Consider the following 26681-nt stretch of genomic DNA (forward strand, 5'->3'; position numbering starts at 1 on the left):
GGCCTGTGTTGGATGTTTCTGCAACATTCGCATTTGAAGGAACTGAAAGTTTAGAGGCGATGGTTGGGCGGGCAATCACCTGAAGGAGTTGAGTCATTTGGGTGGTAACCATCCGTGCTAATGACTCCGATAGGCTCACAAATAGGTTTTCTACTGCCTTCTGCATTGCCCTCTCTACTGCCGAAGCCCACCAGGAAGCGATGACTTAACTGCATGAGATAGTTGATTTGTTGCACCATCATACCCGCAATATCGCTCCGCAATGTTAGAACGGGCTTCTCGTCTTGAGCATCTCTTTTGTTCAATTATTTCTTAAATTTATATTTCCTGTGCTCTCGCAGAGCCGTTAGTATGGTCAGCTGAGTAAGAACCACTGCAGAGACAACACCATTCTTCCTCTGATGAACAATCTTTTAATTGGTGAGTTTCTCCATATTTACGACACTGAAGAACTGATCGGCATGCCCTAATTCTATACCCGTAGCGCCAACACCTAATACACCAAGGGGCGAGGAGATAGCGATTCAACCCAGTATATGAATGGCCGCGCCTTGAACTCTGTCGGACGAGTTGCTCCGTTGAAGGTAACAATGGCTGTTTCTGCGGATATATTCTTGTTCTCAAATAAGCGAGAGCAACGAAATACGGCCACGGCTCCGACGACAGTACATGTCTAAAATTTCTGAAGGGGAAAGGCTCGAGTCGACCCCGCGAACTAATCCTCTAACACAGGCTAAGTGAGTAGGAATGAAGGAGTTTACCGGATGTAAAACAAACACTGTACATTTGAGAAGGTCAGTGATACATGTCTGGTCTGGCGAACAGCAGAGAATGCCACCGCGACCAAACTTCCGTACTTCGGTGATCAGTTGGTAGTGAGGTATCGCCTTCTGGAGTTCTTCCTGAATTAATTTGGGGTTAGTCATTCGAATTGATTCCCCATTGGACGGTACCAAGGCCACAGGAACGTTGGTCAGTCCGCTGCGCAAGAGATGTTCAATCATACAATGATGAGGTGCAAGAGAAGCCGACCAGGCAGTTCTTGGCTGGCCGGGAGAAGAAACAGACATAAGTCTGGTTTGCCCAAGTCAATGACTGCCCGATATCCGGCCGCTCGCTGAGTGGGTACACCAAGACACCGGGAAGGGGCCTCTCCAGTGAAATGGTTCACAGAGTCGCACGGCAAGGATCTGTCAAAGAACAAGGTAGGCCAAGAACGTTCACACCGGGTCCTGTGGAACGGACTCTCAGCACTACCAACAAATACAGTGTTACTTGCGATTGAGCTGCGATAGTTGTAGGAAGCAAACGATTTCTCGAGGTTTCTTTTAGGGGACTGCACTCGGGCGCTAGACCTAGCAGTCGACGATTGAACCGTTGGACGGGTGTTTCGATGCGCGACAGCGATTCCGAGCTCGATCGTTGGCACCACGAAGGGGTGCCAAGCGTGAAGAATACCCAGCACCTTCACCAGTGTATTGAAGTGGGAAAGACGAGGATGTGGGGCCGCACCACCAGTGCATACACCTTATCAGCCGTCAAAGAGAAAACCAACAACGCCTTCATCGTCTTCATGCTTAACCTAAAAACCCACGCGACTTCTTTATCGTCCCCACTGGCACATGCCCGCGGCAATATAGTTGTGCCAGATATAGTTCTGCCAGTATGCCGTCGAGGTAGTCTTTTCGGCGTCTTCGTCGGAGGAGGGTCTTCGTCAGTTTTATGAACTGCAACCGCGCCTCCATCGGTTGCTGCTTTTAGTTTTGCGATTGTGTAGCCTACCACCACGAAACGTAATCTTCGTGCACTTCTTCAAGTTACGAAACGAGAACTTCAACATTTAGCGACTTTACCTAATTTCCATTCTACTGCGCAACTTTTTGATAAACATAACCGAATACAAGTAATAAATCTTTATGGGTACCGGCTACTGTATTTTGTTTCCTTCGGCCCTAAAACTATATCACCTTTTTAAAACACATGCCATGACTTCAACGCGAAAAAAGTGACGCGCATACCCGCTGCCTGGACAGGTGAATAGTACCGTACAGGTGAACAAATTATGTCATGCAGTCGCTAAGACACCCTACCTTCACTGTTGAATAAATCTGAGAAGGAAAATGTTATCGTAAGTACTTTGACTCCAAAGCAAATTGGCGCGTATTTTTATAAACTGGACTGAATACACAATAAATGAAGGGAAACGTATTTTCTGTGTTGAATTCTTTATTGTATGTGATGTCCGTTCGCACTCACTGTTTCATAATACAATGTATCCTGATATTGTGTATTCTAGACATGTTGATTGCAGTGCTCACTTTTGAAATGTGATAGATATGTTTGAGGTTGTGTAATACAATACGCATCGTAGCTTTGTTGCTCACTAAGGGTAATTGATTTTTGATAAATACTATATAATTATCTGAAAACACGAATGCTTCTGTACATGTTTCCCAGCTTTTGCTACATTTTAATTCTATATACTAACAGAAAAGTGTTTAATAGGTTGCACCTAGGCCGATAAGAGGCACTGCTGCCATGTAAGTGCCTTCAGGCGCATTCAAGCTGTGTGATGCAGTTTCTCACATGGAGGATCCCCCAAAAGTTTTTTTGTTGGAAATAAATACTTTGTTAATTTCCTATTTTGAAATTTATTGAGACTGTATTTGGTTGGATTGCAGAGAAATGTCAGGGGCTGATGGAGTTTGCTGCGTGACCCTTAAGGTTTTGAATAGAGAACGCTATCTATGATTTAACAACATGACAACAGCCATTTTGCAACTGAAAACGATTCCAAGGAGTGAAAAAGGTGCATAGTTTGAGGAAGTCTTTCGCTTTGCAGGTCCTGTCGCCGAGCGCAAATTACACGACACTGTGGCCGCAAGAACTCAGGAGTGAACATGGTATGCGCAGCCTGAAGCGGGGACAATTATGTTGGCTTGTCTTAGATATAGTGGTAAGCTGAGCAGTTGGCAAGTGCGCAGCACGCAACCAGCGCATGGAAAACACAGACAAGGCGAAGACGGACACGAATGTTTACTCGATCTGCGTCGACCGTGCGCCGGTTCCCTGCGACACACTGTGCCTAAGCACGAATGCGGAAGCTATTCTTGGCCCATGCAGCTTAGCATTCACCAAGGGCGCTTCCTAGCGTACGTGGTGTACTGTCTTGTGTTGTTTATCTTTGCGTTATTTGCGCTACGATCAGTTTACCTTCTTTGTCGCCCAACTTGTCCAAGTATAATAAGCGAGAAGAAAGGTGGTCCACCGAGGGGTCTGATTTTATTAATCATGTCATCAGAAGCCAACAGACAAAGGAATGAGCCTTGTCTTTGGTGTCTTTGTTGGCTTCTTATGATTTGTCCAACAAAAAGGTATTTTGAAGCTATTAATATATCCGCATACAAAGAGGAACCTCTACTTGACATGTACCTAAAGGGCGACGGTAGAAATGTATAATCTCAGGATTTATCGATTGGTTACGGAGCCCAGAAATGCTCGTGGTTAGATGGTGGTTCACTAGTTGGTTTATTGGAGCTACACGACTCTGACGAGCGGTGACCTTCGCTGTCTTTCATGGGCAGCTGCAGACATAGCGAAATAGGTCGTGGTCATGCTGCAACCGGCCGCCCGATTTAATAGGGCTTGGACGTTTGCACTCTGCTCATACCACTGTACCATCGTACGTTTCACACCGCTGCTCAGTAACAGCGCTCGCGGGCACAACGCAAGCCACAACAGAAGGGCGCTGCTTTGTTTCCGCATTGGCTGCCCGTGCACTGTGGCGCGAAAGGTCCGTCGTAGTCTCGATCGTCACATCGGGCTTGTGCTGCTGCCAGTGCGCGCAAACGGAGACGCTTGAACATTGACTGCAGCGATCGCGTTGCACCGTGATCGCTCCAGTCCGTCGAACACTGTTTTGATGAGTATGCAGTCTTTCCGTCGACAGCGTGGAATGCCTCTTGTGGCCGTGTGGGTGAGCCAGCGTACGAGATAAGCCTTATTGTAGCCTGGCCAAGTTCATTGACAGCTTAGGATTGACGGTTTGCCTAATGCACGCGAAGTAACGGGATTGCAAGGTAGAGCGAGAGAATGATTGTGATGAGGACAACGCAGGTGCAGCGGGACTTGTCGCATTGGAGTGCTTCTAGCGATCGCTGAGCATGTAAGCGCGAGACACATGGTGGGATTTTCCGTGCAATCTGCCGTACGGCGCCTTGTGTGCGACTTAACGCATGCGGCGATTCGGGACACATGGTACGTATGAGCGACCGGCGGGTAGCTCCGCCCAGAACCGGCGCCGCTGCGTGGAAGTTCGGAATGCTGCGTAACTTCGAACAGAAAGTGAAAGCAAGCGTCTTTGCACAGCTATCTTGTTTGAAACAAACGATGACAATATAAACACGTCTATGTGAGCACTGTAGACGTGTTTCCGCAAGGCCGCGTTAGCAATATCGGATCCGTTGACAGCCACCGATGACCCGGAGCCGGCAGACACAGCTCGCTGGGCCATCGAATCCGACACCGGTGGCGCTTGTAACACGATCGCTTGCAGCTCGTATAACGAAGTGCCTATGTTAGTCGGCACAACGTGTACACAGTTATGTCACGCTTAAATTGCAGGATATTTGACTTCATTAGCGCCGACAGAAGCGAACGAGTATGCCAGGCGAGCTTGCGATCCCTGGTACACGATGTAGGCCTAGTTCGCCGGCCGTCTATTCGGGGCCGAGGGTCCTTGCGATGCGTCCGCAGCTCGTAATAAAGCGCCTAAATTCGCCAGCGCAATCAATGCCTGAACATTTATGTTTCTCTTAAGTTAAAAAACCGTTAGTTTTCCCGGTGCCGTTAGTAGCGATAAGTAAACACGCCAGTCAGGCGAGCCGCTTCATATACAGACGATTGCTGGCGCGTATGCGCTGAACGCGTCCGAGTAGAAATCACGCCAACGATTTACTATTTCGCACAACGTTTTATAACACTCACTCTTCCGAGGTCACTTTATTCTAGAAGTTATTTCTTGTCAGAAACAAACTGTAGCCGATTTATGTCAGCGGCGAAAGGGGCCCGCGTTTCGACCAGGGAGAGAAAAAATTGGAGGACGCTTAAGCTTCGCCTTCAAGAGTGGAACGCGATAGCGTTCCCGTCGACCCGCCAATGGGTGTAAGACAATGGGCTACAGGGCAGCCATCACTTACGAGGCGCCCCGCATCAGACGCGGTGAGCGTCGAGCCATATGGTCGAGCAACGCGGCGTTCGGCGCAGCAACGAAACGTGCGCCTGAGCAAGCGGAGCGAACCAAAGAACTCGGTATCCCGGAGGGGGAAATGATGCACGCCAGCCAAACGCCGTGATCGGCACGGGCAGAGAGATGGAGAGATAGTGATCTAAAGAAAGGAAGGACGCTTGATTCTACAGAGGGAGCAAGGCGAAGCGTTGTCAGGGGAGAGCTCCAATGCGCGCGTGGCGCGCCATCTGTCGGGGCAGCGCCGTACATGGAGAGGAGGGGGTCTTCTGTGTTTGCCGCAAGATAGCTCTCCGTGTGCGGAAAGCGCAGAAGAAATGCAGCGAAACGCACTTCGCTACTCGTGTAATTGCGACTTCTGTAAGTTACATGTTCATAATTACCGATATACACCACAGTATAACTTTCCACGGCTCGTTTCGAAGGCAACACCGCATTCACTAGAGGCGCGTTTGTACCTTTTGGAAGCATCGAAATCGTGGCTGAGTGGTAGCGTCTCCGTCTCACACTCCGGAGACCCTGGTTCGATTCCCACCCAGCCCATCGTGGAAGTTGCTTTTTATTTATGGAGTGCCTGCCGTGATTTATCGCTCACGGTCAACGCCGCAAAAGGCCGACACCGACGCTGACACCCGACGCCGACACCGACGCCGACGACACCGGCTTTTCTGCGACACGAGCTCCTTAACGCTATCGCGTTAAAAAAAAGAACAGACATGCCATCGGAGCGGCGAGGCGCCCGCTCGCCGGCCCCGCGCCGCCGGGTCTACCACGTGGCCATGACGTTCACGCTACCGGCGCTGTCATTGGCTCTGGTCGTCCGACCGATGCGGCAGTCGCGCGACAATATTGAGCAAGTTTGTCGCATGCGCGGCCTGCGATTCGGCGCCGTGTGCGGCGGATTTGGTTGAAAACCTGTTGAGTACGGCTGCCGATGAGAATGGTCGTACGACCGATCGCACCCAAAATCGCACCATGTGTCTCCCGCGGGAGACACACGGTCCGATTCCGTGTCCAATCCGGCGTTCGACGCGCCGGAACGGCAGCCGGAATCGAGGTGTTTTGCCGTGCAGAAGCGCCGGAGCGGACGTCCGGCGTGCGACAAACCGGGCAGGCTTTCATCGTCCGACGCGTCCGACAACCGCACCGTCGTCTCGCCACAGCCAATGGCAGCGCGGCTAGCATGTGACGTTCTCTGACGTTCCCTCCACGGAGGCGGTGCTGGCTGGCCGGTTTCTCGCAGTCTTTTTTTTTTCTTGCCTGCTGCAGTTTGTTTCCGACACGAAATAGTTACCAGTTCAGTAAAATTATCTCGAACGTGTGCCTGTTATGGAAAACAGCGCACACTACACTAGCACTAAGCTACTTGCGAGATCAGGAGCCGCGACGCGAGGGCATTTTGCGGACAGACAGCACACACCGACCGTCAGATCGACGCTGCTGGCTTCGCTTGCATGTTGGCCCTTCGCAACGATTGCGTCGACTAAACCAATTGTACTTAAGTAAGGGCGACCCAAGTGTGCAGTGTTAATTGTTTTGGCAAAAATAAGCGCTCTTCGACGTGCTCGGGTTTGATCGTAAGTGCCGTCGCGTCCGTCCAGCTAGGCCTACCGGCCCTACCGCTGGCTGTTAGCGGAGTCGTCAGTGGACAACGCGCCGTCGTGAAGTGTTCTGTCACACGCAGCGGCATAATTTCATTCGCAGTGTTCGCGTAAAGGGAAGCAGTGTTGTGCAGAGTTGTTTATATAGCGTTTCTCGACGTGGATGTGAAGTCAAGCTGGGGGACTTGATCTGGGCGGAGCTTACGCGCCACTCGATCGTTCGGATGCACGCACCCCCGAATCGTCCTATGCCGCATGCCGGGGCATGCTGCGCCGCACGTCTGATCGGACGCCGAATCGTACCGTGTGTCGCCTGCTTAATGCCAGCAGAGCTATCAGCTCTGAGATCCCTCTTCCTTCCCATCTCCGCTCGTCTTTCAGTCCATTCTCGCTTTTTTCCCACACTGTTGACCAATGCTTAGCCATATTTCGATGGGAGGGAAATGCAGAAACGCTCGTGCGTTGTGGGCACGGTACATATCCAGAGGTGGTGAAAGTTAATCCAGAGTCCTCCACTATGGCGTGACTCATAACGAGATCGTACTTTAGGCCCGTAGAACCGCAGAATTTAATTTTAGTTTACGTGTCAGCCGTGGGCTAGAATGTTAGTGTGTGGTCGGCAGGCTTACGTTTTCCCTGTCAACCAGTCTTTCTTTCGATGAGCGGTCCTAGCTCTGCTGCCGAACCCGTTGAGCCAAGCGTGATGTTACGTCCGCTTAGTTTCATCGTTTCCAAGCAAGCTCGCGCTTATGCGAGACGCAGTCATCAAAAATCTGAGATCAGTGCACCTCTCTTTACAGTACGTGAGCACCTGAAATGGGAGTGAACGTTGAGGTATAGCCATCCGTTAGCAAAACACTACCAAAAGTAATTTTGAACGTGCTTCCTTGAACTCCGACTCGCACGCTTTTTCCCCTAAGAGAACGTACTTTGTGAAAGAAAAAAATATTTCTAACATAAATCATTTTGAAGTGACTATCGACGTTGATTAGCATTGAAGCCATGCAGCTACATGCCATATTGCCACCACCGTTCGCATCCCAGCAGTAGTCGTTTACTTGCAGCCGGGGTCCTTTTTCGCACTTTCCTATGGATAAGCGTCGCCACCTAGCGGGGCCACATAAGAACACACGCGTAGCTGGTGTCTAAATACGTATTTTGACAAGATTGTGCAAGTCAGTATGACGCTGGTTCAATTGCGGCCAGTGCCGGTGGAATGTGAAAAACTTTGTTCGCCCGGCACGAACACAGTGGCGCATACCCAGTGACCGAAGTTGACGTGAAAGTGGCCAGAAAAATCGTGCATCAAGTTGTGTGTAGTTGCCAAATAATGCCAATCGCAATAGTGTAACGCTCCTTATTTATTAGCCTTGTTCCACGCAACTTACAGATGCGGCACATACAAGGCAGATGCGTGTCTGCGCAGTCAAGAGTGCTGTATTTATGCGAGGAAGAAATGTTTGTCAAATGAAAGCGTGCGCAAAGAGTGAAGAAGTAGGTATAACCGTGAAAACTGACGTAAAACCCGTCCACTAAATTTATATTACATTTAGGTCATCCATTCAGGAACCTAAACCTACATGTGCCGTTCTGGCAGCACTGCTCAATTGCGGCACCCCTATCAGGCTGGAAATACGATAAGAGTGCACAAGACAATGATATCGAGGCAAAACAATATTACTGTTGCATCACAACTCGGTAAGTGGATTGATTAGCCGTTTACCAAAAGGAAGCCCTACCCCATTCATCAGCGCCTATCCAGAAGTAAACGCAGCTCTTTGACACTGACTGCTGATGGCTCAACCTAAGTCCCCGCTACCGGAACCTGACAACCTGAACTAATGATGAAGAGGGCCAACGTCGAATTGTACTGTGGGAACGGCTTCGAACTCGGATTTGCAGGTTGCAAAATATCATGGGGCAAAGGTGCAACATAGGAGGCGGAGTTCTGTGGAACGGTGCTATATCATGCGCAGTATATCGTGCCCGATTCAACGTCTGTGTTTGGTCGCGATAGAACCATCAGATTCCCTTGTCTAGTCAACTAGGGAAGATGGCGATATTAAAAGCGGAGAGCTTTCGTGCAGTGAGATTGAAGTTCCGATTTTTCCTGATGTGAACTGAGACGGTTCCTCACTGCTCCTCCATGCAGTGGGCTTCCGTATCTGGAGCAAGTGTTAATAATGTAAAATAAACCCTTTTCCCTTTATTCCCACTGACGACGTACTCGTCGATGGGCTTGATAAATTCCCGACCCAAACGCTACCTCGAGCTGCAACACTGCGTCGTGTCGGCTGGTGACCTTCATGGTCTTGGTGGAGCGTTCTACGGCATGACAATCTTGGTGTTAGCGAACGGCCCACATGGTCTATGTGTACTTGAATATACAAGGGAACCAATATGGTGAATGGTGTGAATGGCCGTCGCAGCACTGCGACGTAGCCGCGTTATCGGGGTCGAACGAAACGCGAACGACGGAGTGCGTGGTCGAAGCATAACTGAAGGTACAGTTGCCTCCAGTCGTCACATAAGTCCGACGAGCTCGTTGCATGCGAGCAGGCCACTCGTAGCAGGGTGTGGCTTTCTTTCACCGAAGGTGAGGTTGGGTTATATTATGTTATCGCCAATGACAAGCGCACACATCCGGTTTAACTGCACTGCGCGATGATACTGCCCCTATAATGCGATATTCTCTTTTCTCTTCTGGTTTATTCTTATTTGAAAGCGAGAAAAGGTAAAGCTGTTGTAATGCTGATGGCGCAAACTGTACCACACGCGCTCCTGTTCGCTTTTCATTTGACGACGATAGCACACAAGGTTTCGTCACACTGCGCGATAATAGTCGCTTTATACGGTGACACTTCAGCTTCCGTTTTCTTTGATTATTGTTTTCTTGCTGGCAATTGAGAGACGACCAGAACTTAAGCGAAAATATCGCACTATAGAGGGAGCATCACTGCACAGTGCGGTCAAACCAGATGTGCGCGCCTGTCAATGGTGATGACTGGACGGCGCGCGCTATGCTTTCATTTATGCTTTGGCCGTACGCTCCACTCTTCGCGTTTCATTTTCCGCCGATTGTACGTGTCCGTCGGTGCATCGACACGTTCTCGAGGAGCCCAACAACTTAAGTGCAGCGGTCTGTCCTTAGCGCTGAGCGCACATTGAGCGGGACATGTAAAAGTTCGTAAGCCTGCGCTGGCCCAGACTATAAATAATGAGAGCTGGCTTAACCTTCCTGTGGAGGTGACCAACCACGCCACTCACTAATAGGTGGTTAGCAAAAGCATTAGTAAATAACGTGCCAAGTGAATATACTATAGCAGGAAAGAGGGTGCATTGCGACGGCAGCGGAACAATCTAAGCAGGAGATCCAGCTCTAGATGTCGATAAAAGTCACGGTGATGGCATGCATTGTTATGCATGAAAGTGTAGGTGGCTCCTGCTGTCGTGTGTGGTGGTCTACACTTTCTAACAGGTGCCGTAGAGAGAACAGAAGCTGGCTAACCAAGGACGCGATGGATGTTCAAGAACTAGGTGTCTGATGGACTGAACAGAGTGGTGTGTTAGCTTAGTGGTGATCCTAGCTACACACTTGTCCTAGCGACGGGCTTCCATGATCATTGCAGTTAGAATAACTGAGACCTAACCGGCTTCAAGAAGGCTCGTGTGCCAACGTAGGCTGTGGTTGCAGCTGCTTGCTCAGACAGCGGTAGTGAAACGAGGTCTGAGTTTACCACCGAAATCACATGTTCAATAAACGTCGAAAGCAATGGTCGGTACAGAGAGGAAAGGCTGGTTGCGCGATTGATCACTATGTGTTGCATCAACCAACTCAAAATCCGCAATCAGTTGATGCACAAAAAAAGCTACTGCACGAGAAAGCACGTCAACGGCAGCGTTGGTGGGTCAGTTGACATGGAGAAGGCCAGCACGAAAGGGTACCAGTGGTATCTGTGCACACCCGCAGTAAAGATTGTATGCTTGGGACCATAGGGAAACGTCTTGGGTTACGGTCGATGAAAGCATGAAATTCACTTACCTGGAGGAAACATCGCAAAGGATAAAGGTGAGGAACAGGGTGAGAATTTTGTGTCCCAACTTGCGTTCAGGCTGGCTTCTCCTCAAAGATGTCGAGGGGATTTTCGCCGACTTGGTCACCCCACATATAACTCCTGCGGTGCGTGTTCGTTTGTGCACGCCTGCCGTACTTACGTGCTGGGCTGTTCGGCAAGCAACCTGCACAGGAAGAGCACTAACCGCAAGCGCAGAAGCAGAGCTGCCTTCATGTTGCCCATTTTCTTGAATGGGCAACATATCCGTTGTACATGTTCAGGAGCAATGTTTCTTTTATCATAGAAGCAGGTTTGGCTAACTGTCCTGCAGGTTATCAAAATAACGATGACACGGAAGCCATGTCATGGCGCGTCATGACGGCATCCAGCCTCCTGCCCTCGTCAGGCCATACGAGAAGACACTTCGGGACTGCCTATGCTCTCCACAGGAAGTGAACGGTAGTCAAGGGTAAAATGGGCGCCGACGAAAAACATTAAAGGAAACCAAGATGTTTCGACTGCCACAGGGGGGCCTTGTTCAGAATGAAAGTAAACAAAAGTGGGAAATGATTATGCACGTGTGGATAGATGACACAAACAGCGGGCATAAACGGAAGGCAGGCTGCCCTCACTGCGGTTGAGCATGGATTAGTAATGACTCGAGATGCAAATGCGAGGTTAAATTATTTTCAGTGGCTAGTACATACACCCTACCCCAGTCAATATCATGTTCTTCTGTTACAGAATGCTCGGCAAGTGCTTTAGAAGAAACTGTTTCTTTTTTGACATAATTACAGTGCACCTCTATGCGCCTTTGAACGTCTACTTCAACTTTATTAATTCTTCCAGTACTCACTGAAAACGTAATCCTGGGCTTAAAGCTGGCATACCTAAGCAGCTTGACCGGACCCAAGAGACGTTGTACATGGCAGGGCGATAACAGAGAGTACTTTATAACATCAAACATATAACATCAGACATCAAAGAAAAACAATTGTAACGTTTTCAAATATAAGCCTATTGATAACGATAATTGTGTTTTGATACAGAAAGAAGTTTAAGACACAGAAACAAACGATTAAGAAGTTTGCAGGGACGACATGGCCACAATTAGTACATGACCGGGGTTGTTGGAGAAGTATGGGAAAGGACTTTGCCCTGCAGTGGGCGTAACCAGGCTGATGATGATGATGACAGAAACAAACAAATTCAAAGATATTTGGTGAGATTAAAAAAAACAATCATCAAAGGGCACTACACAATTAGAATCATTATACATGAACTATATATGTTTACATGTGAAGATAGACAGATAGAATAAACTTTAATGTCCAACTGAAAAGGTGATCTACCCACCCCCCGACACGCAGGTCAGGGGGCGAGTGCCACCACCTCAGATGCAGGCTGGGAGGTCTTGGGTCCCAGCAGCCTCTTCAGCCAGCTGGACGAGGCGGAGCTGGAGCTCAGAGTCAGCTGCGCAGCAGGGTCTCCCAGGTGTCTCTACTATTTATTTTGTGCGTTCCCCCGGGAGAGTACGGGCATTCCCATATTATGTGGTCGAGGGTCCCTCTCGCCCCACAAAGATTACATTTATCGCTACTGGCCTCGGGGAACATGTGGTTCGCCATAACCGGGTGCGGATATGTATAAGTTTGTAGTCGTCTCCACGTGAATGCTTGTTTGTTGTTTAATTTTGGGTCTGGCGGGGATACCAGTCTACGAGCCAATCTATAATGCTGCGTGATCTCCCCATATTGTAGCATGCGCTCTCCGCTCCCTCGGTCATCGAGGGGCCCCGTAGCGGCTCGGCGGTAGAAGTCTCGAGCCAGCTCGTGGGCCGCCTCGTTGCCGGGGATGGCTTCGTGCGCCGGAGTCCAAATTATTTGAATTTTTCTATCTAGCTTTCTCTGGCCTACGATTCTGGCCGCTAAGGGCGAGATCCTTCCCTTGCTAAAATTTTGTATGGCAGTTTTGCTGTCACTGATTACAAATTTCGCGTCCGTTCCAGCGCAAGCTAATGCGATCGCAATTTCCTCGGCAACTTCTATATTGCGCCCGCGCAGAGTGACAGTGGTCACAGGAATACCCCGGCCGCTGACGGCCGTTGCCACCGTAAAACTGCCGGGACCTCCCGCAGCGTCTACATAGGCCACCTCATGTTCCGAAATATTACCGAATCTAAATTTTAATGCTTCGGCTCGTGTATGCCTCCTGTCTTTGCTATGTTCCGGGTGCATGTTTTTTGCAGGGGGGGGGGGGGATAATCAGAGTTTTTCTAACTTCCCTATCTACTTCCACCTTTTGGGTGGAGCCTCTGTCCGGATTTATTCCAACTTTGGCCAATATGGCTCTTCCTGTCCTCGTGATGCTAAGTCTCTCAATTTGAGAGGTTCACACCGCTTCCGCCAGTTCCGCCCATGTGTTGTGCACTCCTAAAGCCATCAATCTCTCTGTTGATGTACACATGGGCACTCCCAGCGCTCGTTTTACGCATTTTCTCATTAGAGACTCAATCTTTTCTCTCTCCACCACTTTCAAATCGAGATATGGCGTTGCAAAGCTCACCCGGCTGAATATGTACGCCTGTATTAGTTTGAATTGAAGGTGTGCTTTGTTCACATGTAGCCCTATGAGGGCTACATGCGAACAAAGCACACCTTCAATTCCTTGCGAGAAAAATTAGCAGTGCAGCGGAATTATTAAGGATATTTGGTAAATTGCGTTTAATAGATTGTAATTTGTATTCAACGCGGAAACGTGGCACATACGAAACATAAGGGTTTCTTAGATGTACTGGTATTTTATGGCGCTGCGAGGCCGCTATGGATGTAAGCCTAATCCTTAACTCTTCTTTTACAAAATAAAACATAAGTGAAACGCAATATTCGTAATAGTGGTCTACCCATATAACCTGGTATTTCTCTGACAATGTTTTTGTCGTCGATAGGGGATTGATGCTGGCAATGTGCCGGAGGAGCGCCTCTTGTGATGCAATTATTTTTTCATGTTTGTTTGTGTTGCGGTCCCCCATACTAAACTACAATAAATAAATTGGGAGCTAAACAATGCATGATAAATATGCAACTTGGTTTTTACCGACATGAGAGCTCTACAGCGAGCCAGCACCCCGGGTAATGCGAAAAATTTAGTGCGAAGTTGATTAAAATGATTATCCCAACTTAGACGACAGGAAATGTTATACCAAGTATTTTATGTTTGTTAACTAGCTCAATATTGCTATCTCAATAAATTATTGAATGTTCCAGTTCAAAAAATTTATTTCTTGCTCTAAAAAGAACAGCTATCGCCTTAGCAGGATTATTTATTATTCCATTTAACTGTGACCACACAGACGGATTACGTAGCAGTGCATTCCACCTAATAATTAGTTCGTTCACATCCTTTCCAGTAAAGACTAAAGTGCTATCCTCTGCATATATAAAGAAAGGAACTGTAGCATCAATATTTACTAAGTGATTAACGTATAGGTTAACTAATAGTGGGCCCAAAACACTTCCTTGTGGCACCCCGTGTTTAATTGACAAGAAAGAAGATTGGACATTATGGATACATACACACTGAGTCCGATTTTTCAAGTATGGCTTCATCAAGGCGAGGGGACCGCCGCGAACTCCATACATAGGAAGTTTAGATATAAGAATTATATGATTGAGGCAATCAAACGCCTTGCTGAAGTCAATGAAAATCCCGAGGGCGAAATTCCCTTCGTCTATAGCTAACACAATATTTTTCTTTAAAGGATAAAAGAGCTGTCTCCGCAGATCTTCCTTTTCTATAGCCAAATTTTGAATTTGTTGTAACGTCATGTTTGTCTAGAAATTTTGTTAGGCGTGCAGAAATATTTTTTCTAGTGTTTTGGAAAAAATTGGTAGTACAGATATTGGCCGGTAATTGGAGACTATATTTACATCACCGTTTTTGAATAACACCGATGTTTTAGCTCGTTTCATACAATCTGGGAAAGTAGCCGACTCAATTGCTAAATTGAATATGTGAACCAACGCACGAGTGAAGCGCAAGTGTTTCATAACGTATTTTATTGGCTTGATTTGTAAATTATCGATATGTAATGCTTTGCCATTATTTAAATTCATTATTTTGTAAACACCTCATGTTCATTTGTTGGTTCCATAAGTATAATATTAGGAGTACTATTATTTATTGAATAAGCAACTGGAGGGTCATGGCTGTACGCTACGCCTGCGTTCACAAAATGAGCATTAAAGTGGTCAGCCGGCGCTTTACCGCTAAATTCGCCATTATTATGAGATATCGATTTGGGTATTTTGCTTTTAGTTTCACGACCTAAGACGCTATTTATTACTTTCCAAACCGCATCCGGACGCTTCTTGTTAACTTCAGAAAAAAATAAACACGTTGATAGTAATGTATTTTCGCTTGCCTCAGTATCTATTTCTTTCTCTCTTAAATTCCTTAAGTTTAGTTTCTGATCTCGAGTGCAGAAAGGTATGATAAAGGTGGTTTTTGCTTTTTATCAGCTTGACGTGCTCGTTGGTGATCCACGGTTTTCGTATCTTTTTTGAAAGTCTGACCTGTCTGAATGGAAAATGCGCAATGTAAATGCGTATAAAAGCTTCAGGAAACTCGTTCTATGCACCGTTTACGTTCTTTTTTCTTAACACGAAATTCCGATCGTGCGTGATTATAGGCTGAATAAATAAATCCAGTGCGTCATTGGAAATGTGTTGATAAGTAATTCGCCGTGTTGTTTGTTACTCATAGAATACTCTACAAAAACTGGAGAATGATCACTAATATCATAGGAAATGGCACCCGTAGCACAAACAGGTTTATCTATATTTGTAATGAGAAGGTTGAGGGCAGATGAAGTGCAATGAGTAACTCTTGTTGGTGTAGTAATCAGATTATCAGAGCCAGATGAAAGTAGTAAGCTGTTTATATCGTGTACATACTTAATATCCTCCAAAATGTTTATGTTGAAATCACCTCCACAGAAAAAATGAACACTTTCGACTAAGCAGAATTCCAATGTTTATTAAAACAACCTAAAAAATTCTTGATACTGTCGTTCGGGGAGCGGTATATTACTGACAACACCTTCTTGGTGTTTTTGACACTTAGCATGTCGTATTCATGACTTACGAATAAAATTTGCGGCACCACTTCATAATCACAATTATTTTTACATAAAGTGTGACACCGCCTCCTCGCTTATTCTGATGGTTCATCTAAAATTAGATATGGCCTTCCAGTCGAACAAAATCGTAGCTGCTTTGAAACCAAGTTTCAGATATGATTATGACGTCAAACTGAAACGAAAATTCATTGAGCAAAGAAGTAATGCAGTCGCCCTTGCCAACAGCTGAACGGGAATTGGAATGCAAAACATACGTATGTGTAGATGATCATGCGGTAATACAAAATCAAGGTATTTGCGGTAATACAAAATCAAGGTATTTCATTTCAACAGAAGGTGCAGGCATGTAACGCGACATTTAGCATATTTTAGAAAGATCTTCGAATTCCGCTATCAGTTTTTATATATATGTATATATATATATATATATATGTATATATATATATATATATATATATATATATATATATATATATATATATATATATATATATATATATATATATATATATATATATATATATATATATATATTTATATATATATATATATATATATATATATATATATATATATATATATATATATATATATATATATATATATATATATGGGTCATTCCATCTCAAGTGTACTCGGTGTTTTATCGACCATCTGCGATTCTGCTGAAAAAAATCATACTGTATTACCTCAAAGTGCGAAGTAATTGTTCAAGCGATTTTTTTTGAAAAAAAAATTTCTAATGCCCTGAGGACGCTTTGAAGATTGCGCACACAAGTGAAACTGTGCCAGGTAGAAAAATTTCTACAAACTTATTGCTTTGACCTGTTACTGCGAATATTTTTTGAAATAGTCGCCAGACGGTGCTCTTTCGTGACTATTGTCGTTTATTACTTTTTGTTTTAATTTACATAATTTTTAGCCGTAAGGAAAAGTCGACAATTGCCCCTTTTTAAATATTTTTTATAAAAGAAAGTAACGTTTTTACGAGGAATATATTGACAATAGGGGCTTGGTATGTGTGTATACTAGATGATAAAAATATTCGTATAAGAAATAAAGCCTAAGCTTTTGCTTAATGTCATGGTAAATATGAAAAAAAAATACGTTATGACTCAATTTGTGGCTTCATTTTCGCAATGTAGCGTTCCAAGTAAAAATATGGCATAGTCGGCATCGGATAGTATGCTTTGCTGTCTATCTATGTACAAAGATTCAAAATATGAAATTTTGTTTTAAGCGAGAAAAAAAAATTTTGAACTGCACAATCACAAGGTTGCGCGGAACATCTGTTTGCTTCGCCTTCACTGCATAGCACGTCGGCCGGTGTTTCAGTCTCGCTCATTTCACGCGCTTCTTCCTTTTCTTTTTGAAGACGAGGTCTTTTTTGGCGACTTCAGGTTGATTTGCGGTTCGTGGGGACTGAGTTTCTGGCCATTGTCATCTTGTAAGATTATATAATTGCAGGCCTTCTAGTGCACGTAGGACAACAAATAGGCGTCTGAGTTAAGCATGGAACGCAAAAGATGCAGAAAGTTAGTGTGCTAATATATACGGAGAAGTTATAACGCGTAATTCTTAAAAAATACGGTGAAATAAGTTCGATCAACAAGCCACCAGTCACTAAAAACGCGCCAGAACAGGAACCAGAACTGTGGCTTTATTCAACGAACAGGCGATTTGTGGCGTTCTGCTAAACCTAAAACAACGAAAAAGGCCACTGGCCGGCTTGATACCTAGAATGTCTGCGAAGCGGCCTTAAATGTCTGGTTGGAACACGTATTCGTATCGTAAACGCATCCCGCGATGCCACCCACCGAGGCTGGGAAAGCGACGTCAAGACGACGGGAGGAGCGTGCATTACGAGCAGACGATAGGTGTGTCGTCTGTTACTGCTCCGCTTTATCCCAGGCAAAGCTACAGCTGTCACAGAAGCAAACCGGCGTTCATGTTTACAGTTTCTTTCCGATGATCGACGTGTGAAGAAAATGTATCAAGTCGACAGACTGGACGACAGTTTTGGTGCGTCTTCAGCTTCTGGGAATTCAGGTACATGGATTTGCGTAATAATTCATGGCACGTTTAAGCTACACGATGTCTCTAGTTCATGTATTTCCTCTCCAGGACAAGGGGTGATTTTAACGCCATTGTGTTGCCGGATGCACATAAAAATTCTAGCCTTACATTCGTAGGAGGACGAAAAAACGGGGCCGTAAAGTTGAATTACGTTTCTTGCTCTTTTTGCGTGGCACAGGCGGCTTATAAAGCCACAGTTCTGGTTCCTGTTCTGGCGCGTTTTTAGTGACTGGTGGCATGTTGATCGAACTTACTTCACCGTATTTTTTTAGAATTACGCGTTATAACTTCTTCGTATATATTAGCACACTAACTTTCTGCATCTTTTGCGTTCCAAGCTTAACTCAGACGCCTATTTGTTGTCCTACGTGCACTAGAAGGCCTGCAATTATATAATCTTACAAGATGACAATGGCCAGAAACTCAGTCCCCACGAACCGCAAATCAACCTGAAGTCGCCAAAAAAGACCTCGTCTTCAAAAAGAAAAGGAAGAAGCGCGTAAAATGAGCGAGACTGAAACACCGGCCGACGTGCTATGCAGTGAAGGCGAAGCAAACAGATGCTCCGCGCAACCTTGTGATTGTGCAGTTCAAAAATTTTTTTCTCGCTTAACACAAAATTTAATCTTTTGAATCTTTGTACATAGATAGACAGCAAAGCATACTATCCGATGCCGACTATGCCATATTTTTACTTGGAACGCTACATTGCGAAAATGAAGCCACAAATTGAGTCAGAACGTAATTTTTTTCATATTTACCATGACATTAAGCAAAAGCTTAGGCTTTATTTCTTATACGAATATTTTTATCATCTACTATACACACATACCAAGCCCCTATTGTCAATATATTCCTCGTGGAAACGTTACTTTCTTTTATAAAAAATATTTAAAAAGGGGCAATTGTCGACTTTTCCTTACGGCTAAAAATTATGTAAATTAAAACAAAAAGTAATAAACGACAATAGTCACGAAAGAGCACCGTCTGGCGACTATTTAAAAAAATATTCGCAGTAACAGGTCAAAGCAATAACTTTGTAGAAATTTTTCTACCTGGCACAGTTTCACTTGTGTGCGCAATCTTCAAAGCGTCCTCAGGGCATTAGAAAATTTTTTTTTTCAAGAAAAATCGCTTGAATAATTACTTCGCACTTTGAGGTAATACAGTATGATTTTTTTCAGCAGAATCGCAGATGGTCGATAAAACACCGAGTACACTTGAGATGGAATGACCCATATATATATATATATATATATATATATATATATATATATATATATATATATATATATATATATATATATATATATATATATATATATATATATATATATATTAGTCATATCATAAGAAGCCAACAACTTCGCGAAATGCGAAGGTTGTGGGTTCGGTTCCCACCTGCGGCAAGTTGTTTTTTCATCCACTTTAATTTCCATTAGTTTCTCGTTTCTTTATTTCATTTATTAAGCACAAGTAATTTCCTCTATGTTGTCCTTGGTGTCTGTGTTTGTTGGCTTCTTATGACATGACTAATAAAAATCGGGCCCCTCGGTTAACCCCCTTTCTTCTCGTTATATATATATATATATATATATATATATATATATGATGGTGAGCTTGAAATTCAGCTCCTCCCGTGCACAACTTCTGCAGGCTTGGAGTGACACCTGTCACCGCCAAAGGTGTCGAGAGCGAGTGGGGCTATGCTAATCCAGGTACAACCAAATTAGGAAGGCCCACAAAGCTTCAACAAGACACTCCCTCACCACATCAGGTGATGGCCTCCCTGGTGCAGTATTCGGCCAACCCCTCCCAAATGGCTAACTCAATTACCTTATGGTCCTCAGACCCCAGCCGCTGCGGAGCACCTGACCAAGGCGGTGGTCAGACACGTAACGCAGCAGAGGACGCTAAGAATCTCTGGATTCGGACAAGCCACCAATGGAAACTGACCCTTGCAACGTTTAACACCTGAACACTCTCGAGTGAGGCTAGCTTAGCAGGACTCTTTGAGGAATTATGAGACATTGTTTGGCATATCATTGGCCTTAGTGAGATTAGAACTGGTGAGGCTTATACATGGCTGAATAACGGACATGTCGTCTGCTATAGAGGTCTCCTTGATAAGAAGCAATACGGGTGGGATTCCTAATCCATAAGGACATAGCGGGCAACGTTGACGAATTCTACAGCATCAATGAGAGGGTAGCTGTAGTCGTAATCAAAGTTAATACGAGGTATCGATTAAAGGTAGTACAAGCCTATGCTCCAACATGTAGTCACGACGACGATGAAGTAGATCAGTTTTATGAAGGTGTTGAATTAGTGATGAGAAAAGTGCAAACTCGGTATACAGTAGTAATAGGTGGCTTCAGTGCAAAAGTGGGGAAAAAGTTGGCTACTGAAGAAGTATTTGGCAACTACGGCGTCGATTCTACGAACGCTAGAGTAGAGATGCTGGTAAAACTCGCAGAAAGGAGTAAGCTTCGAATAATGAACAACTTGTTCAGGAAGCGCAGCAACAGAAAGTGGACCTGGAAAAGCCCTAATGGTGAAACAAGAAATGAAATTGACTTCATACTTTCTGCTGATCGCAGCATAGTGCAGAATGTAGAAGTGATACGTAGGGTAAAGTGCAGTGATCATAGGTAAGTGAAGGCCAGGATTCTCCTCAATTTTAAGAGAGAAAGGGTAAAATTGGTCAAGAAGAAATGGGTCAACCTAGAGGCAGAAGGGTAAAAGCAGACAAATTGAGGCTGGTACTTGCAAACAAGTATGCTGCCTTAGAACAGAGAGATGATGATGACATAGAGCTAATGAATGAAACCGTAATTAGGTTGGCTTCAGAGGCAGCAATTGAGGCGGAAGGCAAAACACCGAGGCAACCAATAGGCAAGCTCTCCCAAGTAACGATGGACTTAATAAATAAACGACAGAAAATGAAAGTATCCAACTCAAGAGATAAGGTAGAACTCGCGGAACATTCAAAACTGATCAATAAGGCGAAAATAACGGATATTCGAAACTATAAATGAGAAAGAATGAAGAAGCCGTAAAATATGGACGCAGCCTGAAATCGGTGAGAAAGAAACTTGGCATAGGACACACCAAGAAGTATGCACTGAAAGATAATCATGGTAATATATCATCAGCAATTTTGAAGATATAGTACAGGCAGCCGAAGAATTCTATACTGACCTGTACAGTACCGAGAGGAGTCAGGCTACCTTAATTAGAAAGAGTAATGAACAGGATACAGGAAATCCTCCTATAGCTAGCGACAAGGTCAGAAGGCCCTGGCAGACATGAAACGAGGAAGAGCGGCAGGAGGAGATGGAATAAGAGTCGATTTAATCAAAGAAGGAGGAGATATATTGCTAGAAAACTGGCGGCTCTTTACACGAAGTGTCTATCGACTTCAAGGGTCCCAGAAAACTGGAAGAATGCAAGCGTTATACTAATCCACAAATAGGGAGACATTAAAGAATTGAAAAATTATAGCCCCATTAGCTTACTCCCAGAACTATATAAGATATTTACGAAAATAATCTCCAATATGTAAAGGGTGCACTGAACAGTTCCGATGGTAACGTCTCTTCGTAACCGAGGAGGCAGGTGACGCAGAGCAGGAACAGCTGGTAGCTCGAACGCCTCACACTCGTGCCAAGCACTGGCGATCCAGATGGCCCACTGGTTGCACAGCCGACATGGAAGAGACGATCTGGCTGGCCTGGTTCCTCTGCTCTTCTTCTTCATTACAATTACCCCGGTGCAAAAGCGGAGCCATCCTGGCGACTAACGACGTGGAGACGAGCGGGTCATAGAATTGTTTCAGGCGGCGCACGTGAGCAACATCCCGTCCACGGCGGCGCTTGTCGGATGTCGATGTAAGCGGCTCTATGACATAGTTGATGGGAGAGGTCCGTTCGGCAAATGCGGTATTGTCCATCATACTGCAAGAGAAGTTTGGTAGAAAGTCCAGGCGTGGTAGAAGGCACGGACAACAAGACAAGGGTGCCGGGAGCGAAGTTTGGATTCGTAGCGTCGCCATCACGATTGGCTTTTTGTCGTTGTTGGTCAGCGGAGGTGAACGTTCGGGCTAATTGACGGCGTTCCTCGGCGTATCGGGTGACGGCTGAAACGGGAGCACATTCTGACGCGTCTGGTGTATAAGGCGAAACCGTATCGATGGTATGGGAAGGATCGCGACCGTAGAGAAGACAGTATGGAGAAAATCCTGTGGTACTTTGTGTAGCCGTATTATATGCGTGCATGACAAATGGGAGAACGATGTCCCAGTTTGTATGCTCCGATGAAACGTACATGGCGAGCATATCACCAAGGGTGCGATTGAAACGCTCTGTAAGTCCGTTAGTTTGATGATGGTACGCCGTGGTGGTCCGGTGAACTATGCGGCATTGAACAAGCAGAACTTCAACCACCTGCTACAGAAACACACGGCCTCTATCACTCAGCAGCTCCCGAGGTGGGCCATGACGAAGAATGAAACGATGGAGCAAAAATGATGCAATGTCACTGGCGGTCGCTGCAGGTAGAGCAGCGGTTTCGGCATGGCGTGTAAGGTGATCAACTGCGACAATAATCCATCGTTTTCCAGCGGGCGTTAGTGGTAGCGGCCCGTACAGGTCAATTCCCACATGGTGGAAGGCACGAGCAGGGCACGGAAGCGGCTGCAATAATCCGTGGGCTGGATGAGGCGGAGATTTGCGGCGTTGGCATTGCGGGCACAAGCGGACAAACTTTTGGACAAAAGTAAAAATTCCGCGCCAGTAGTAACGTTGCCGGAGGCGCTCAACCGTCTTCTAAACGCCTGCGTGTGCACATTGTGGGTCAGTATGGAAAGACGCGCACATGTCGGAACGCAAAGTCTTAGGGATAACCAGGAGCCACTTGCGACCATCGGGCTGGTAGTTCCGTCGATACAAGAGTTTATCCCGGACAGCAAAATGGACAGCCTGGCGACGCAGGGAGCGGGAGATGGGAGATGCAGGCGAGACAGAAAGGAGATCCAAAAGAGAGGCCACCCAAGGATCCTTGCGCTGTTCTGATGCGAACGTGTCGATGTCGACCGAGGATACCGCCTTAATGGTGGAGAGGGAGGCCGCGTCGGCTGGCAGCGGAGAGCGGAACAGAGCGTCAGCGTCAGTGTGCTTGCGACCTGAGCGGTATATGACGTGTATGTCGTATTCTTGAATGCGCAGAGCCCAGCGGGAAAGGCGTACAGACGGGTCTTTTAAAGAGGATAACCAACAAAGGGCGTGATGGTCAGTAACGACATGGAAAGGCCTGCCGTATAAATAAGGGCGAAACTTCCCGAGTGCCCAAACGATGGCCAGGCATTCTTTTTCTGTGACGCTGTAATTGCGTTCCGCTTTGGTCAGCGCACGACTGGCGTAAGCAACCACGTACTCGGAGTAGCCAAACTTGCACTGCGCAAGGACAGCGTCAAGGCTAATACCACTGGCATCGGTATGCACTTCAGTTGGGGCGGTGGGGTCGTAGTGTCTCAGTATAGGCGGAGACGTCAGGAGACGGCGTAAGGTCACGAACGCGGTGTCGCATGCAGGACACCAGGAGGATAGGTCGTTGGCGCCACTTAAAGGGACACTAAAGGTTACCAGAAAGTCAAGTTAAAGTGGTAGAGCAATGTTCTAGAACGTCTAAGGTGTCAATATAATCGCGAACAGAGCTTTAGTAACCGAGAAATTGAGGTAAATGCATGACACGATTTGAGACCCCCCAGCGACATTCCGGTACTAAACCGATGACGAAAGGACTCCCCGTAATTTATGTTACTAATACTCAACTACTCGTATTAAAAATATCATTTCATTCGATTATAAGACGGAAGAAAATGCTACTTGTCTACGTCTACTCGATTCTAACAAAAAATAAGATTTTGACGTTACCCTTCAGTAGTATGGGTGGTCGAAAGGTTTCGTTTTCGCTCGACTCTGCGCGCACGACTCTGCGCCGCGCACGCTTTGGAGTTTCAGTACTTTCGTTATCGCGTCGTGCTGTGAGGGTTCTGCTGGCTCGCGAAACTTTCATTTGGAACAAGCAGCGAGAATGCCACGTCCATGTGATGTCGTGGGAAGCCCTCGTTGCTTTCCCGCTCCGGAGAGCCGGTGTCGAGGCCGCCGTCGTAGTACGCAACGACGCCGGCAGTGCGAGCCCTCAGCAGCAGGTCGCGCTCGTCGGTGCTCAAATCGCTGAAGTTGAGCCCACCATCGCGAGCCAATCTGTCGGTGTCAGGGTCCATTGCGACGAGCGTCGAAGTTTGCGTCATAGAATGAAGTACCAGATTATGGGCGTCTTGCGCTGGAGCTTGAGGTATAGTAGCGGCGCCTGGTGGCGGTGCGGGAAACGACATCTGGGTCGGCTGTGGCGAAGCACGTTTCTAGGCCGAGTTTTGCGTCGATTCGCACTGTTTTATGCCCTGTTGCGAGTGCGGAAAGGCTCGTCACTTCTCACAGACCACGCCGACCACGCTGCGAGCTCGCCGCAGCCTATAGTTTAACGAAAACGGACATTCCGTGTGCCGTGGGACGTAATGTGGGACGTAATTAGTTTCTCCTTCCGCTAGCCACCATACTCCCGCTTTCGCTCTGCTGTCGGCTCTGTCTTGGCTCTGTTTCTGGCCGCGCGTTTGCGTTTTGCGCAGAAAAGCCGTAGCGCCGTCTGCGGACGCCGTTCTACTCACCGATGGCGCAACGTCACTATGAGACCATGATGTCAGTTCTCCTCGATCGGAGGGCGGGCGATTTGAACTGCGCTAGAGCTACGCGGACGCTTCAGGACGCATTTTCTCTTAAAATAAGTCTCTCCTTGCCACGAAACAAGCGTTTCGAGGTTTCTGTGATGGTATTTCAACAGTCCACGTTGACCTAATAGTAACCTTTAGTGTCCCTTTAAGAGTTGTGTCAGAGGTGATATGATCAACGCAAAATTGCGAACAAAGCGTCGGAAGTAAGAACAGAGGCCGATGAAGGCGCGGAGTTCTTTGAGTGTCTTAGGTTTCGGAAATTCTGCCACGGCGCGAAATTTGGATGGTTCGGGGCAAATGCCATCTTGTGATATGACGTGACCCAGAATCATGAGCTTGCGCGCGGCGAACTGGCACTTTTTCAGGTTCAGCTGCAGGCCTACGTTGGTAAAGGACGTCAACACCTGCCTAATGCGAAGAAAATGCGTGCTGAAATCAGGGGCGTACACAACGATGTCGTCGAGAGAGCACAAACACGTGCTCTAATTTAGGCCGTGCAAGATATTGTCCATCATTCGTTCAAAGGTAGCAGGCGCATTGCATAGACCAAATGGCATCACATTAAATTCGTATAAACCATCTGGCGTAACGAATGCAGTTTTAGGGCGATCAACTGCTGACATCGGGACCTGCCAGTAGCCCGAGCGTAAGTCCAACGAAGAGAAGAATTTAGCGCCTTGCAAGCTGTACAGAGCGTCGTCAATGCGCGGTAGCGGGTAGACGTCCTTGCGCGTTATCTTGTTGAGACGGCGATAATCGACGCAGAACCGAATGGAACCATCTTTTTTTGTGACGAGAACCACCGGTGACGCCCACCGGTGATGCCCACGGTGATGACCAAGGTCGAATGACGCCACGCTGAAGCATGTCGTCCACGTGCTCACTGATCACCTGACGCTCCTTGGCGGATACGCGGTACGGGCGCTGCCGCAATGGCGCGTTGGAGCCAGTGTCGATGCGGTGGCTGACGGTTGACGAGCGACCCAGAGTAGGCTGAGCGACATCAAAAGAAGAGCGGAACTGGGCAAGTAGGTGAAGAAGCTGGGAGCGCTGCTCGGAAGTAAGGTCATCGGCAATGAAAGGTGTGAATAAGTCAGGCGATGGCGGAGCAGAAGTGGAAAGTGCACAGAAGTCGGTGAGCTCTGCATACGAAGCATCCGGCACGTCGGTTATAAGCATGTCATCAATAGGCTGAACATGGCCAAGTGCTTCGCCGCGAAAAGCCATCAGGGCTGTAGGAAGCGGATTGCAGACAATGATGGCGCTGAAACCGGCTGAAATGTCAAGCGCGGCGAAAGGCAGGGGAACGTCTTTGCGGGTCATGAAGAGTTCTGAAGGAGTGAAGAGGACAGCGCCTTCATAGACAGCGCCGCAGAAGACGGGAACAACGGCAGACGAGTACGGCGGCATGGCGATGTCTTCCCGAAGGACTAGCTTAGCGGAAAGAGAAGTGGCGCCGACGAGGGGCACGTCACACAGAGGCGATAATTCGACTTCAGCAAGTGCACAATTGATGACGGCGTTATTTCGCGAAAGAAAGTCCCACCCAAGTATCACGTCGTGAGAACAGGACTGGAGAACCACAAACTCCACAATATAGAGAACGCCCTGAATAACAACTCTAGCTGTGCATGCTGCTGAAGGCTGAACTGGCTGCGCGTTTGCTGTGCGAAGACAAAACCCAGAAAGTGGCGTCGTAACGTTTCGTAAAGCGCGAGAGAGGCGTTCGTTCAGGACAGACACGGCTGCTCCAGTATCAATTCGCGCAACGGTA

General features: G+C 46.7%; 1 protein-coding gene across 5 annotated transcripts in view; it reads left to right on the forward strand.

Moving 5' to 3' along the window:
- The window catches only part of LOC139061367 (uncharacterized), a 409988-nt gene that overhangs the window by 149489 nt on the left and 233818 nt on the right, over window positions 1-26681 (forward strand). For all 5 annotated transcript variants that reach the window (XM_070541329.1, XM_070541330.1, XM_070541328.1 and 2 more), the window contains one exon: window positions 2843-2903. In XM_070541329.1, the coding sequence (XP_070397430.1) occupies window positions 2843-2903 (61 nt within the window). The remainder of the gene's footprint in view (window positions 1-2842; window positions 2904-26681) is intronic.

This window comes from Dermacentor albipictus, chromosome 6 (genome assembly GCF_038994185.2).
Source record: "Dermacentor albipictus isolate Rhodes 1998 colony chromosome 6, USDA_Dalb.pri_finalv2, whole genome shotgun sequence".
NCBI lineage: Eukaryota > Metazoa > Arthropoda > Arachnida > Ixodida > Ixodidae > Dermacentor > Dermacentor albipictus.